The following is a 14,428-nucleotide window of genomic DNA, read 5'->3' as shown; positions in this document are numbered from 1 at the left end:
CAATAACAGCAACTCCCCCTTTTCACAATCTCCTCTTCTGTAAGAACTAACTCATTTCTGCATGTTTTTTTTATTGTGTTTGTTTACTTCATGTAATATTTGAGCCTAGGCCATCAAAAAAGTGCTCTTTGGGATTTTATTACCTCCCCCAACCGTCAAAATGTAAGCACGGTGCGGTAGACTTTTTTCTCATATTTAATAAGCATTAATCTTGCGTAATTCTCTCAGATAGTAATTGAGCACATTTGTCTTGTTCTTGTTTTTCACTGGCTTTATGAACAGCATGGGAGAAGTCACATGGCCTTGCAGTCATGTGTTTTTAAATTTACTTTAAAGGGAACCTCGGACTTAAAGACTTGCAGGCTCTAATAAGCCACAATTGTTCTCTTTTACTAAAATATGTTAATGATTTAAAAATCTATAATATTTAGTACATGTTTTCACCGACAGAGGGCGCCATATTTGATGCGCGCAATGGACGCTCGGAGTGATGATGTAGTACTTCACTCATTAGATGAACACTAAGGGTCTTCTGTAATTCCTTACATGCGGCGAGACGTCCAACACATGCGCACATCGGTTAAAAGCGGCGAGCACTTTCTAGTTGTGTTTTCATTGAGTCTTTTATTACCTTTTTATTAACTCAAAATACTTTTTGCATGTGTTTCCCTCTCAGACTTTTAAGCATTGTCTTTTCTTGTGGTAGCTTTAAAGCAGATTGTTGATCTGTTGACCACATTAGTCACGTAGGATATTTAAACCACCCTTATTTAATATTACATTTAAGTATTTTCTTAAAGGGTCTTTAGTATGTTCTGTCTGTATGCATCCAAACAAAACAAGCTCAATGCGCACGGTTGTACTTTGGGTGTCAAATTCGCCTCTTGTAAGACGTTTCGCCAGTGTAGCACATTTTGGCAGAAAGCCGGTTTTGTCATAGTCTCGTCTCATCCCGTCTTTCCTGTTCACTTTGCTTTTGCTGCTCGTTTAGTGAAATATCGACAGTCCTGGCATGCTCATTAATGCTCCTCTCGGGTTTAAATTGAAAGGGTTGAATAGATGAAATCTTTATGTCGCTAGAGTCATACTCTGGAAGCCCCAAGTGATGTTGCTGTCCTGCGACGTCAACAACAATGGCGACCTACCAGTTAAACTAATTTGATAAATTTTATGTAAATGAAAACATCAAACATCAAATTATTTTAACTAACTTTAACTATGATAACGTTTATTTTAAGAACTACATGCCTTTCTGTCCGTGGACCCCTTTAATTCACACCTGAATTCTGGACCAGTTGGAGTTTATGGAGAATTTTTTGAGGTAGGCCGAAGAGGAGAGAGTTGCAGTATTCCAAGTGGGAAGTGACAAGGCGGTGAACCAGAATTGCAGCAGAATATGGGGTGATGGAAGAGCAGAGGCGATTAATGGTGCGTAGGTGAAAGTGGGCAATACGCGTAATTTCATTGATGTGCGATTGAAACGAAAGTGTGTTGTCCAGGATTACACCTAGACTCTTGACTTGGGGGGAGGGTAAAACAGTGGAGTTGTCAATGGTAAGGGATAAGCTATTGTTTTTTGAGATGGGGGATTTGGAGCCAACGACGAGCACATCGGTTTTATTGCTGTTGAGTTTCAGGAAATTGTGGGTAAAGCAGATTTTTATTTCTGTGATACAGTCAATCAGGGATAAGGGCGGAAGAGAGGAGGAAGAGAGGAGGTGAGGTAGAGTTGGGTGTCGACGGCATAGCAGTGAAAGTGGATGTTGAATCTACAGAAAAATATTGTCAAGGGGGAAGTAGGTATATGATGAAGAGTAGGGGCCTGAGGACAGAGCCCTGAGGCACACCAGAGGTAACTGGGGAGGGTATAGACTTGAGTTGGGTATATTGGGTGCGCTCAGAAAGGTAGGTTAATAACCAGTTCAACAGGGTGCGGTTGATTCCAGTCGTGGAAAGCCAGTGGAGGAGTGTGGTGTGACTAATGGTATCAAAGGCTGCGGATAGGTCCAGGAGGAAGAGAGGAGGTGAGGTAGAGTTGGGTGTCGACGGCATAGCAGTGAAAGTGGATGTTGAATTTACAGAAAAATATTGCCAAGGGGGAGGTAGGTATATGATGAAGAGTAGGGGCCCGAGGACAGAGCCCCGAGGCACACCAGAGGTAACTGGGGAGGCTATAGACTTGAGTTGGGTATATTGGGTGCGCTCAGAAAGGTAGGTTAATAACCAGTTCAACAGGGTGCGGTTGATTCCAGTCATGGAAAGCCAGTGGAGGAGTGTGGTGTGACTAATGGTATCAAAGGCTGCGGATAGGTCCAGGAGGATGAGGATGGAGAGCAGTCCAAAAGTGAATGGAGAAGCCTTCTTTCTGCCTTTGTACAAAGGCTGGTCACAACATAGCTCAGCATTTATGTCTATTGACCATTAGATGTAAATGGTAAATGGAGAGTACTTATATAGCGCAATTAGCTACATGTTTACCATGCCCAAAGCGCTTTACATTAGCACACATCTACTGTATCCTTTCGCGCACACATTCACACACTAATGGTGCTGCTGCCATTAAAGGTGCTGCCAACACATTGGAGGTAAACTAGGTTTTAGTCCCTTACCCAAGGGCACACATTAGACAGTCGTAATCAGGAATCGGACCACTGACCCTTCGGTCCCAGGATAACTCAAGCTACCAGCTGCGCCATGGCTACCTTTGATGCTGATTCAAGATAGTTGGGATTTGTTATGTGAGGAGACCATTTGCATTCATTCAAAATTTAAATGAACAATAAATGATTGAAAAATAATGAATTATAAACTCAATACATACAACTAGTGCGTTACCAGAAAGAAATAGTCATTAAGAAAAGTAATAAAATACAAAAAACCTGTGCTAAAAGCCCCACAAAATGCATCTTGTGAAATGTCATTGCGTCGGTATGTCCTATGATTGCCTGCCTGTATATGTAATACTTTGGTCGCCCTCTAGTGGTGCTTGGGGTAACTACTGTAAACATTATTTCATTGTGATCGATTCCTTTTTATTTGATTATTGACATTTTGGCTCATTTCAATTCATATTATTTATACGGGACATTTGTTTTCTATAATTTCAATTGATGTTGTTCTATTTTCTCACAGAATATTTATTTGGAAAACCTTTAAGTTGTTACATTTATCATTATTAAAACATCCAGTTGGGCATCACAATACAATTAGCCATAACACGTTGAGTGCACTGTGTATATCGGTATCAGTTTGATATCTGTTAAAAAGTCATTATTGGAAAACTTAAAAAAATAAAAAACATTTACCCTTTTTTCATTAAAGTTATCTGTATTTTTTGACAAAGGAAGTAAAGCAAATTATATGTTTTTAAATGACAGATTTATCAATCTTAAATATGTGTTCTTTCATTTTCTGTTTTGCTGCTAGAAATTTTGACCCAATGTAGTTCCTTGGATTCAAGTGTTTCGAGCATAGTCCTGTTAGGAATATTTTCAGTGTTAATGTCAGAACATCTCATGTCTTTTGAAGATCTTCATCCTGGTCATGCAAGTGAAGTACACAAAGGTCAGGCTGACCAGGGCATTTTTCACTGGGAACAAAACAGGTGTGACAAGTCCAAAAACGGCCATCAGGGACAACCGCAGGATCAAAAAGGGAAAGTCCTGGAGGACCACCCCAGCTAGGGACAAGAACGGGCTGTCAGGGGCGAGGATCACTCGCAGGCTGGACAGGAAAGCCAAGACGAAGACAGGGTACACCCAGGCCGAGTAGAACACAGTTGGCTCGCCCGCCACCCTCAGCATCTCCACCGTGTCAAACCAAAAGAGGAAACAATCCACAAATTCATGCGACCTGGAGTCTCTCTTCACCAGGAAGCCCAGTTTTCCAGAAAAGGCTCGTGAAGATTTGTACAAGTAGGCACCACCTGAAGTTCTGGAAGGAATGGGTGTAGAGCGGCCCGCGGGGGTGTCGGGACGCCTTCGGGGGGCAACAGGTTTGCTCTGGTGTTCTGGCTGATAGTTTGCTGGGGCACCGTTCTCCTCTCCGTACAGTTGATTGGAGACTGAGCTGACCATTTCCAGGTTGGTTAAAACCGGTAGTTCATAAGAAAGGTCCATATCGTCAGCTGCAAATGGTAACAGCCATTTTCATTATGTACAGTACAGTGCCTAACTACACAGTCTTACATACACTAAGATTTAAACCAGGGGTGGGCAAACTCTTCCACATGTTTCTGTTCCAACCCATCAAGAGAAAACTTTTTCACCAATCTGGTGTATTGCAAGCGCAATCAGTTAATCACAGTCATGTGCTTCTTGTTTCAGCAGAAACCGCATTGGTTAAACTGTCTGTGCTGGATCAGTTGGAACAAAGACCAGGACCCATTACGGTCCTTGAGGACCGGTTTGCCCACCTCTGATTTCGAAACTTCGAGGAAGTTGTTCCAAATATTACTGTAAGTAATTGATGAAAAAACAACAACAACCTGACCCAAGAAAATGTGTTACACACAAAGGTGGGTAGAGTAGCAAAAATTTTTACTCAAGTAAGAGTAGCGTTACTTCTAAATATTACTCAAGTAAAAGTCAAAGTCGTCATCCAAAAAAATACTCAAGCACAAGTAAAAAAGTATTAATTGAAAAGAAAACTCACAAAATGGGTAACATTGTGAGTTGCTGCTTACAATATCTGATGATAATGGTATTTTTTTTTCAGCACAACTTTACATGAACTGTTATTATTATACTGTACGATAGCATACTACATGAACGTATTATGCCAAAAATTTGACACAAAAATAATCAAATTCAGACCAGAACATTATGATCGATTACTCGTCCAAACACCACCAGTGCCCTCTCGTGGAGATAAATCATCGTTACCTTTGAATGGGATAATGCAGGGGTCCCCAACCTTTTTTGCACCACGGACCGGTGTTATCTGGGTCTTTTTTTCACGGACCGGTGTTCTGACAAATTTTGCAACCCATCAAAAATTGCAACAATGCGGTTCTGCACATGGGCAAAATTCAAATTCGCAAATGCAGCGATTCCAAAGTAAACACTACAAACTTTCTTGAAAGAAAGGAACATTAACTTACGTTTGATCATGGAAGGACTCGTAGAAAAGTTCTCCACTGATACATCTTGCCATTATAGCTGCACACAACAACTGCACACCGCTCTCACCATTAACGACTTCGCCTTGTCGTTAAACATTAATTAAGAAGCCCGCTTCACAAAGATACGATGTTGGAAATTGTAGCAAGGTTTTCAATGCTCTCGTAGCGATGTCAGGATATTCCGGAATGACTTTAATCCAGAATCTCGGTAGAGTTGTTGTCTCAAATGTACGTTTAATTAGGTTGCCGTCATTTGCGATCTCTACAAGTTGATCCTCCTGTTGCACAGACATTCTCGAATCACTCGGTTTATTCACAAACGGGTCACGAAGCCACTCCTTCGCAGTTCGTGGGTTTTCGAGGTTGTAGGCTCGTCAGGTGCCCTTTTCGCCGTAAAAATATCTCCAAAGACGTCTGTTTTCCAGTCATCTTCGCTCGTGTGGGGGCTAATTATTTCCTGGAACAAATGTGCTGCGCCCACGGCCTCGTAATACGTTATTATCGAGGACAAGCGCACATAAATATATTATATACACAAACAAGATGTACTGTTAGCGGTCTAATCAATGGATTTCTATGACGACATTGTAATCTATCCCGTAGTATTATATCTAGAGTAGACAGGGATATTGGTGTGTTAAGCAGGGGCACAGGGTTAATTCGGCCAGAATGCGGTCGTTATTAAATTATTATTTCTGTGCGGCCCGGTAGCAAATGTGCCACGCGGTCCGCGGCCCGGCAGATGGGGACCCCTGGGATAACGAATTTATGTGTTTATTATTGCGACATCTCACTGGTGAAACTGGTATAGCTACTGTCGACATCTCTGGCAAAATATTTCGAATAAAGAGGAAAAATGTAACGACTCTAGTGCATAGGTAGAGTTCGACTTTTGGGGCTAGGGCACAACATGTTGATGACCCTGAAACGCAGTGTCAGCAATAAAATTAACTTAGAAGAATATTTTAACTTACAAGAATATTTATAATAATAGGTTGAAAAATGAGTGTTTTTTTTTTTTTTTTTTTTTTGTTTCCCATGATTCTTGAGGGGAATTCTAAATCAGGCTGATTAGGACAGCTATACTTTTCGCCATAGATCGTTATCCATTGAATATGGTACGCCTGCTGTTGTCGTGCCAATGTAGTTACCCCTGTCAAAAATTGTATCTCCTGGGCTGAGCCACTGCGCTACACTGATTTGCTTGATTTCCGTGTTTTAGTGATGTAGTTATCAACGAGGTTTTAAAACATGGCCTATCCCTCTAAAAAAACTTTTTTCGTTCTTTCGTATAAATTAACATATGTACTGAACGTAGAAAAAGGCAATGTTTTACTGTTTTACTCGTAGGGTGACCTATAAGTGTTATTACTGTAATTCAAGTCCTGTATGGAGTTTCTCCAGCTTAATAAACATCGATGTCTAAAATATATAACTGTGGTTCTTTTCTGGCTTCAATTAATTGTTTAAGTCGACATAAGTCATAACTAATATGTGTGTGTGCTCTCCCGTGGCCAGGGAATACAATTTTTGATGGGAGTAACTACATTGGCAAGAAACCGGTGGGGGCTCTGTTGTACAATTAGCCTCTTTAGTTGGGCAAATTGAAACTCCGTTCACCATTTTGGTAGTGCTCTCTGGCATTTCATGGTCCACATGTTCAGACCTTGTTCTTGCTCAGTAGTTGTTGTCACTTTTGAAAGCTTAGGTTTGAAAACGTTACTTATTAAAACATTACTATTGCCTCTTTGGTCCTCGGGTGGTTTTGGCTAAGCAAACCAAATGACCGTCTAAGGCAGACATGTCCAAAGTCCGGCCCGGGGGCCAAATGCAGCCCGTGGTCAAATTTCATCCGGCCCCCAGCCTCTGTCATAAAATCAATAACATCTGGCCCGCACACAGACTTAATAAATTGGTCAGCAGTACTGCAACCAGCATATGAAGTAGCTTACACACGAAATGCTGCTCCTCATTTACCCACTAAAAGGCAGCAGCACTTTAACCCTTTATTGCCAAATGTATCGCATTTGATACATATAAAATTTCATGATTTTCAGACTAATTTATAATTTTGACATTTCTTTTTGGGGGAAAAAAAATGATGGATGCAAGTCGACACATGCATATGCAGGTTCCATGAGAAAAAAACATGATTTAGCATGTGTTATAGATATTAGAGCGCTTATTACACATATTCATTTTGACTTTTCACAAATTTGAAAAAAAGGTTTCATTAGGACCTTATTTTTCAAATTTGGGGATTCTCTGATAATTGGTTCATGTTGCAGGTATTTAAGGGCTAAGCAACATTACTCCGTGTGACCCTCTACTTCCAATATTCTAAAATGGCGACAATCAACTAAAAAAAGTTGACTGTGACGGCTGACGCTTCAAGGATTGGTGGAAATTGGACTATTTCTTCACTAAAATATGCAACAACTGTGTCTTGCCTCATTTGCAAAGAGACAGCTGCTGTTTTTAAAGATTTCAATGTGAGGCAATATTACCAAACAAGACACGCTGACATGTATGACAAGATTACAGGGAAGATACGCAGCGAGAAATTGAAGCAACTTGAAGCTAGTTTAATTTCACAGCAGTAGTATTTCGCAAGAGCCGAGAGTCAAAAGACAACGCCGCAAAGGCTAGTTGCGAGATTGTTGAAATTATTCATTAAAAAAATAAAGCAAATGTGACACACTGAATGGCTTGCTAAATTTTGCTTAAATATATTGTTCTACGTAAAGGACGTCAGTCAAGGTCGGCCCCCCACATTTCTACCACGCCAAATCTGGCCCCCTTTGCAAAAAGTTTGGACACCCCTGGTCTAAGGTGTTAGTCACATGATCTGTTTGAAAAATAATTCTGACCCATTATAATTTTTTTTTTTTTTTTTTTTTCATTTCATTTACTTTTGTTGTTTGTTTTATTGCTTTAGAACTTTTGTAGACAATATTTTACCGGAAAACTCTTAATTTTAAAATTATATACAGGAAAGTCAATTACATGCAATAACGCTTTTCAGCCACCGGGTGGGGGGGGCTGGGGCTGGCACCCGGCTCCCTCCTTAAACTCTGTGTACGCTCTAGTGTAGCCCAAAGTAGCGGAGTAAGAGTAGTGTTTGTTCACAAATCTACTCAAGTACAAGTAAAAAGTATTGTGTAGTAAAACTACTCTCAGAAGTCCATTTTTCTCAAAAAGTTACTCAAGTACAAGTAAATGTAATGCATTACTACCCACCCCTGGTTACACATTTTCTCAAATAACTTAAATATGTCTGATTACACAGTCATAAAACATTTTAGACACATTATCACTTTCAGTGCCATTGATAATGATAGATGTCCAATTATGTGGTCCTTTTCATTCTTCTGCTGTGAATTAAAAATTTGTTTGTCACTATTAGATATACATTCCATTTGAACCAGAGGCAATTGCTCTAAGAAAGCAAGGGAAGCTCAGTTTCCCCCAAAATGTCAAAAAATAAGTGATCAAATGTATACCTTTGTGTGTAAATGTCATTGACCAAATATGCGCTACAACTTTTGTTCAGAATTAGCTTATCACTGGTTACAATGCAGCTTGCTTTTCATTCATTTGTGCTGCTTCAGTTTTTTTAAACAGTGTGGAAGTGATGCGCCTCCAGAGTTGAGAGCACATTTTTCCACTGCAACGAAACGAGATGAGCCATTGGCTAAAGGCTGGGTTTATCCCAGCCATCGGACGCTGTGCGTCTCTAGGGGTCATGGGAAGTGGGCGGGGCTCAGCTGGCCCGGACGCTCTGGTTCTTTGAATGATAATTGGATGATCTGTCTGAGGTGGAATCCATTTTTGATTGACATCAAAATGAGCAAATCTGTGATCTTGTTGTATTAACATCTGCGGAAGGCATTTTTCAATTTTTATTCTGTTGTTCAGAGTTGAACCAGAGACTTACATAAACATCCTAATGGCACTTGCATTGTTAAAAATTACCAGCGAAAAATCGATGTTATTTTTAGTATGTTTTTTCTATTGTAGCTGCTTGTGTATGAAGAATTGACTTCTGGCACTCTAGTTTTTTTCCCTACCGAGCAGCTGCTGCTGCTGAGCCCATCCACCGTCACAGAGCACTCAAAGGCAGACACACTTTTTGAGATTCCCCTCTCATTGAAAGACCAGTATCCGCCACTGATTTGAACGTACCAGTTCAAATGGATTTGACGTCTATCGCCACTAGTGGCAGCCAATGAGTTAACAAAATATTGGTACTGTTCCAAAAAATACTGTATATGCTGTATATATATAGTTTTGCTATTCGGGACAATAATCACAATACAGTAGTTTGTATTATCCGTTAAAGTGACAATCTGTGGATTATAATATCTACGTTACATTGTCCAAGGAGTCTGTAGGGCCGCATCCGTTCTACCAGGTCCATGCAGATGAGCAGTAACATCACCAAAGAGATGGGCATCTCAGCAAAGTGGTCCAGCCTCACACCTGCGTTCATTTGCACCTGATGAATAAATACACGGTATTGGTTTATTTTTTTTAATTTTAAGAATTTTGATCTAACCTTCTTTGCACCTTTGACAAAATACTCACCCAGGATTATCTTTTACAGACGTCTGTTCGTGAAGCCCAACTAATAATTTACTATTATAGCTATATTATATTTAGCTATATTTATATTTAGCGTTAGTTGTTACAGGCTAGTTGAAAAATATCAAAGTGGATGTGTGTTGGTTGTAAAGTTAATGGGTAACGACCAGTCCATTTCCTAACTGTTACTAAATTGCTCAGTCTTGTGACAGTTACCATTTCTTTGAAAACATAAGTGGTTTGGGATAATAACTGTGCAAAGGAGAGGCAGCTTTTTACTGAGAATAGAAAGCATACTTCACTGAATATTCTCAATTTCATTTGATGATTCTTCATATTCTATTTAGTTGATGAATAGACTTTGTTTCTTGAGTTGAATTCCAAAATGGAACCAAATTTTCATATGAATTCTTTTAGTTATTGACATAAATGCAAGCATTTAAGATTATTTAGAATTCATTACTTAGATAAGGGTTAACAACGAATACAACTTGCATTGCATTTTATTTATCCTTCAGTATTTAATATTCATATTTCTTAGTAATATAATGCATTCAAATGTCTGTCAGTTACACTCTATCAGTGTCATTTTCACCAGATTTCCAGTTTCTGCATGTTCTCATCCTTTTAGTAATGTATGCAGGTTGATCAATTCGTATGCAATGTTGCCCAGCCTCAATGAGACATATTTGCCTGAATGTTCCCAATAAAAAAAACTGATAAATGAACACCCCCCAAAATATATATATATATTTTTTAAATCACTCTGGAGTTTTTGGAGAGGTTAATTTTAGTGCTGACATAATTTACCTAAAAGGTAAGCGCCAATGTTAAACCAATTCAATGCTCCCATACAAGCATTTTTTATAAAATATTTTTTGTTAATACCATTAGTATACTATTTTCTTTTAAAATCAAGGGCGTAGGTTTGGTCTCAACAATAGTAGGGAAGATACAGTATAATCTGCATGTACACTTTTTGCTGGGGACGGGACAGTCATAATGATCAATGCAAAATAAATCTGTATTGACTTATGCTAACTATTACGTGTATTGGTTCAGCCTATACCGTTCAATTCAAACCTTTGTTTAACAAAAAAATAAAATACTAAAGAAACATTTTGAAAACTTTCAGAAAAAATGTCTGGATTTTATGAGCAAATTTAAATTGCATTATTTGAACATAACTTATAAATTATATTAACGTACACAATAAATACAAGCTTGTTAATCATCTTAACTATCCAAGAAATAAAACATTTGTCTTAAGACCACTCAATATTGTCTAAGTATAGAAATTAAATATAACTGAAAAAAAATTGGCAGGGAATAACAAAAATAAATAAAAACTGAGCTGTCCTTCAGGTAAAACACTACTGCTTTTGTCCACAAGCACAGCCAAACTCAACAAAAAAATGAAAGCACCTGTATGCTGCTTTAAGATCACATAAATGAAATATAAAGTAAAATTGGGGAGAAGGGGGTAAAACTCGGTTCACTACATTTCTCACAGTTAATTTGTTTACAGTAGAAAACACTAAGCAGCTTCCTACTCTAGTGGCTTAACAAGTTTAAACAGTTAAACAATATGCTAACTCTGATGCAGGTCGGACTTTCAGTAGCAAAATTAGTGGTGTGTTCCCCACTTCCAAACATTGATGTCTTTTTACATTTCTTACAGTGGCTGCTACTGGCTGCAAACAAACTTTCTAATATCCGTAATATCTAACGTGTGTGTGGGGGGAGGGGGCTTCAATTCATCAGCAAAATGTGCGTTTAGGGGGGTGATGGTGGGGGGTTGGGGAATGGACCGGCACATTCAGCAAGTGAAAGGTGGAAAATAATTCACCTAATAATAGTGGGGTCAATTACAACAATTAAAACATATGGGAAGACAATCCTAATTACCTTTAACAGAAGTCATTATTTAACTCAAATAAGGTTGCCCAAAAGTTGGTGGGGACAGTTTTAGCATCCTGAAAAGTTGGTAGTATTTTGTCTCTACTGTCCCTATTCAAACCTACGCCCCTGTTTAAAATACTTCATATTAAGTACAGCAGAGATAAAATCAATAAATTTTTTAATTCATTGATTTTTACCTGTGAGCTGGCTATTATAATAGCAAAGCATGGCAGTGTGCACAAAATGAGATAGGCCAGTGCTGTAGGTCTCCTAGGTGGGTGAGAAAATACATTTGAAAAGAAAAAAATCCTAACACATAGTGGCATTTTATTCAAGATATTGTTGAAATCAATGTGTTACAGCAGTCTCATTCATATTTCTCTTAATATAAGCAAAACAAACCAACGCACCCACAAAATATATGCACACACAGTATATTGTTCAGCTATTTTCCTTAAAGTTCCATTTTCTACTGTTATCACCACCAGTATTGTGATACACTCACCAGCGTGCAGTCTGGAGTCTCCGCCCCCTCAGGAGGTGATACTTGAGGGGCACCCACACCAGCAGGGCACAAGAGGTCACATAGGCCAACGAGGAGGCCACCGCCAGCCAGTAAGAGATGTTGTCGTGTCCCAAGTCGCTGAGCAAGCGGGCGAAGCGCTCGGCAATCACCAACGTGGGGACGGCTAGCGCGGCAAACTGCAGCAGCTCGTACACAGCCAGCTTCAGTTTCTTGACCGAGGACATGGTTGGCGACGACTACAACAAAGATGACTGAGCGGCTCGGTGGACTCTGCATGTTTTGGAATGGGAAAGCTTACACAGCACACTGACAGCAAAATTGCTTTATGGCTTGGGTAATACTCCCTTTATGAGACATTTAAATCTGATCATAACAACAATCGCTACAGTCAAGGGCATTGGTAGAGACGATATTGTATAACAGCATAACCTGCATGTACACTTTTTGCTGGTGATGGGACAATAATAAGACCAAACAAATTGGGTGAATTTGGGTCAAGGCTACATTTCTCACGAATATGAACCTAACTAACTGATAGGCTAAATGATCAATGGAAAATAAATCTGTATTGACTTTAACATTCATATGTATTGGTTCGGAGGATATACCGTTCGATTCAAACCTTTGATTTAGTGCTGCAAAGATTAACTCGAGTATTCGATTAGAAAAAAAATATTCAAATTAAATTTTCTGCTTCGAGTATTCGTTTAAAGTGGCGTTGTAATGGTTTGTTTTTAAAGTGTTTGCATTTAATTTTATTAATTTGGGTGGATATGCTGCCCCCTAGTTTTACATGGCTGAATCCAGCTGCTCCCTGTTAAGACCAACATCAGATAAGTTTTTGTTTAAGCTAACGTTTTTTTTTTTTTTTTTTTGTAATGCATTTGTAATTTAGTTTAAGGTATATTTAGCCGTTTTTTTTTTTTTTTTTTGTGGGAAAATGTTTAAACTATTAAGAGTATTGTAAAAAATCAATAAATAAAAATAATAATAATTTAAGCTTGCGGAATTTTGTTATGTAGGTCAGCCATGTTTTTTTGTTGTACATATATCCACATTTATTTATTTATTTATATTTAATACTGTTTGAGGCTCAGGTCAGGTATTTTTTTTTTTTTTTATGTTCCTTATCCGATTACTCGATTAATCCACTTCTAAAATATTCGATAGCTGCAATCCTACTTTGATTTTAAAAAATACGAAACATTTTGAAATTTTCCAGAAGGTCTAGATTTTATTAGCAAATTTATATTGCAAAATATTAAATTATATTAACATACGCAATAAATACAAACTTGTTAATAATGTCTTAACTATCCAAGAACGCAAAAAATTGACATTTGTTTTAAGATCACTCAACATTGTCTGTCTAAATAAATTAAATACAACTGGGAGAAAAAAAACTTCTTAGTCAGGGAATAACTAAATAAAAATGGAGCCTTTCTTCAGGTAAAACACTACTGCTTTTGTCCACAAGCACAGCCAAACTAAACAAAAAAATGAAAACGAAAATTGGGGAGAAAGGGGTAAACCTCGGTTCACTAAATTTTACACAGTTGTTAAATGCAGAAAACACATATAGGACGCCTTAACACACACAGTTTAATGTTATGCTAACTCTTGATGCAGGTTGGATTTTTAGTCGCAAAATGTGTGGTGTGTTTCCCACCTCCATTACATTGACATCTTTTTACATTACTTACAGTGACTGCTGGCCGAAAAAAAACTTTTAATATCCCTCTTCTTTGATGGGGCCGGAGGCGGCGGCATGTTGTATTTCTGTTGGGGCTGTGAGTGTGTGTGTGTGTGTGTGTGTGGGGGGGTCTCAAGTCATCAGCCAATCAAATGTGCGTTTGAGGAAAAAAATGGACTGGCACATTCAGCAAGTGAAAAGGGGTAAATGTAAGTCTGAACATAATAAAAATCACTTAATATTGATAAGGTCAATTCTATCCTTTAACATACGAGAAGACAATCTAAATTACCTATATAACTGAAATCATTATATAATGCAAATAAGGTCGCTTAAAAGTTGGGGGGGACAATTTGAGCATCCTGAAAAGTTGGTAGTGTTATGTCCCTACCGTCCCTATATGCAAACCTGCACCCTTGGTTACAGTGCGTTTACATACAGTCCTTTGGGTGCCATGATAAACTGAAAAGTCAGATGCACGATGCCCCCCACACAGCCCTGATGTCAGCACAAAGTCACCAAAACAATGTTTTATCCATATGAATAAAGTTGTTCATTTTACAAATCACTTCACATCTAAAAAATGCAATTACTCAAGACA

General features: G+C 38.6%; 1 protein-coding gene across 2 annotated transcripts; it reads right to left on the bottom strand.

Moving 5' to 3' along the window:
- Positions 1 to 2,416: 2,416 nt before the first annotated feature.
- On the bottom strand, positions 2,417 to 14,380 carry tmem236 (transmembrane protein 236). 2 transcript variants are annotated; one of them, XM_057857134.1, is made up of 4 exons: positions 12,114 to 14,380; positions 11,806 to 11,878; positions 9,497 to 9,620; positions 2,417 to 4,126 (listed from the first exon to the last, which is right to left on the bottom strand). In XM_057857134.1, exons 1-4 carry the CDS (start codon positions 12,356 to 12,358, stop codon positions 3,504 to 3,506), a joined length of 1,065 nt encoding a protein of 354 aa, XP_057713117.1. In that variant the 5' UTR covers positions 12,359 to 14,380; the 3' UTR covers positions 2,417 to 3,503. The 2 variants fall into 2 exon arrangements, with proteins under 2 accessions (XP_057713117.1, XP_057713118.1); XM_057857135.1 differs by lacking the exon at positions 11,806 to 11,878.
- Between the last annotated feature and the right edge of the window lie 48 nt (positions 14,381 to 14,428).

This window comes from Corythoichthys intestinalis, chromosome 14, assembly GCF_030265065.1.
Source record: "Corythoichthys intestinalis isolate RoL2023-P3 chromosome 14, ASM3026506v1, whole genome shotgun sequence".
In the NCBI taxonomy this organism is placed as follows: Eukaryota; Metazoa; Chordata; class Actinopteri; order Syngnathiformes; family Syngnathidae; genus Corythoichthys; species Corythoichthys intestinalis.
The sequence above is the reverse complement of the archived record's forward strand: the minus strand, read 5'-3'. Positions and strand labels throughout refer to the sequence as shown.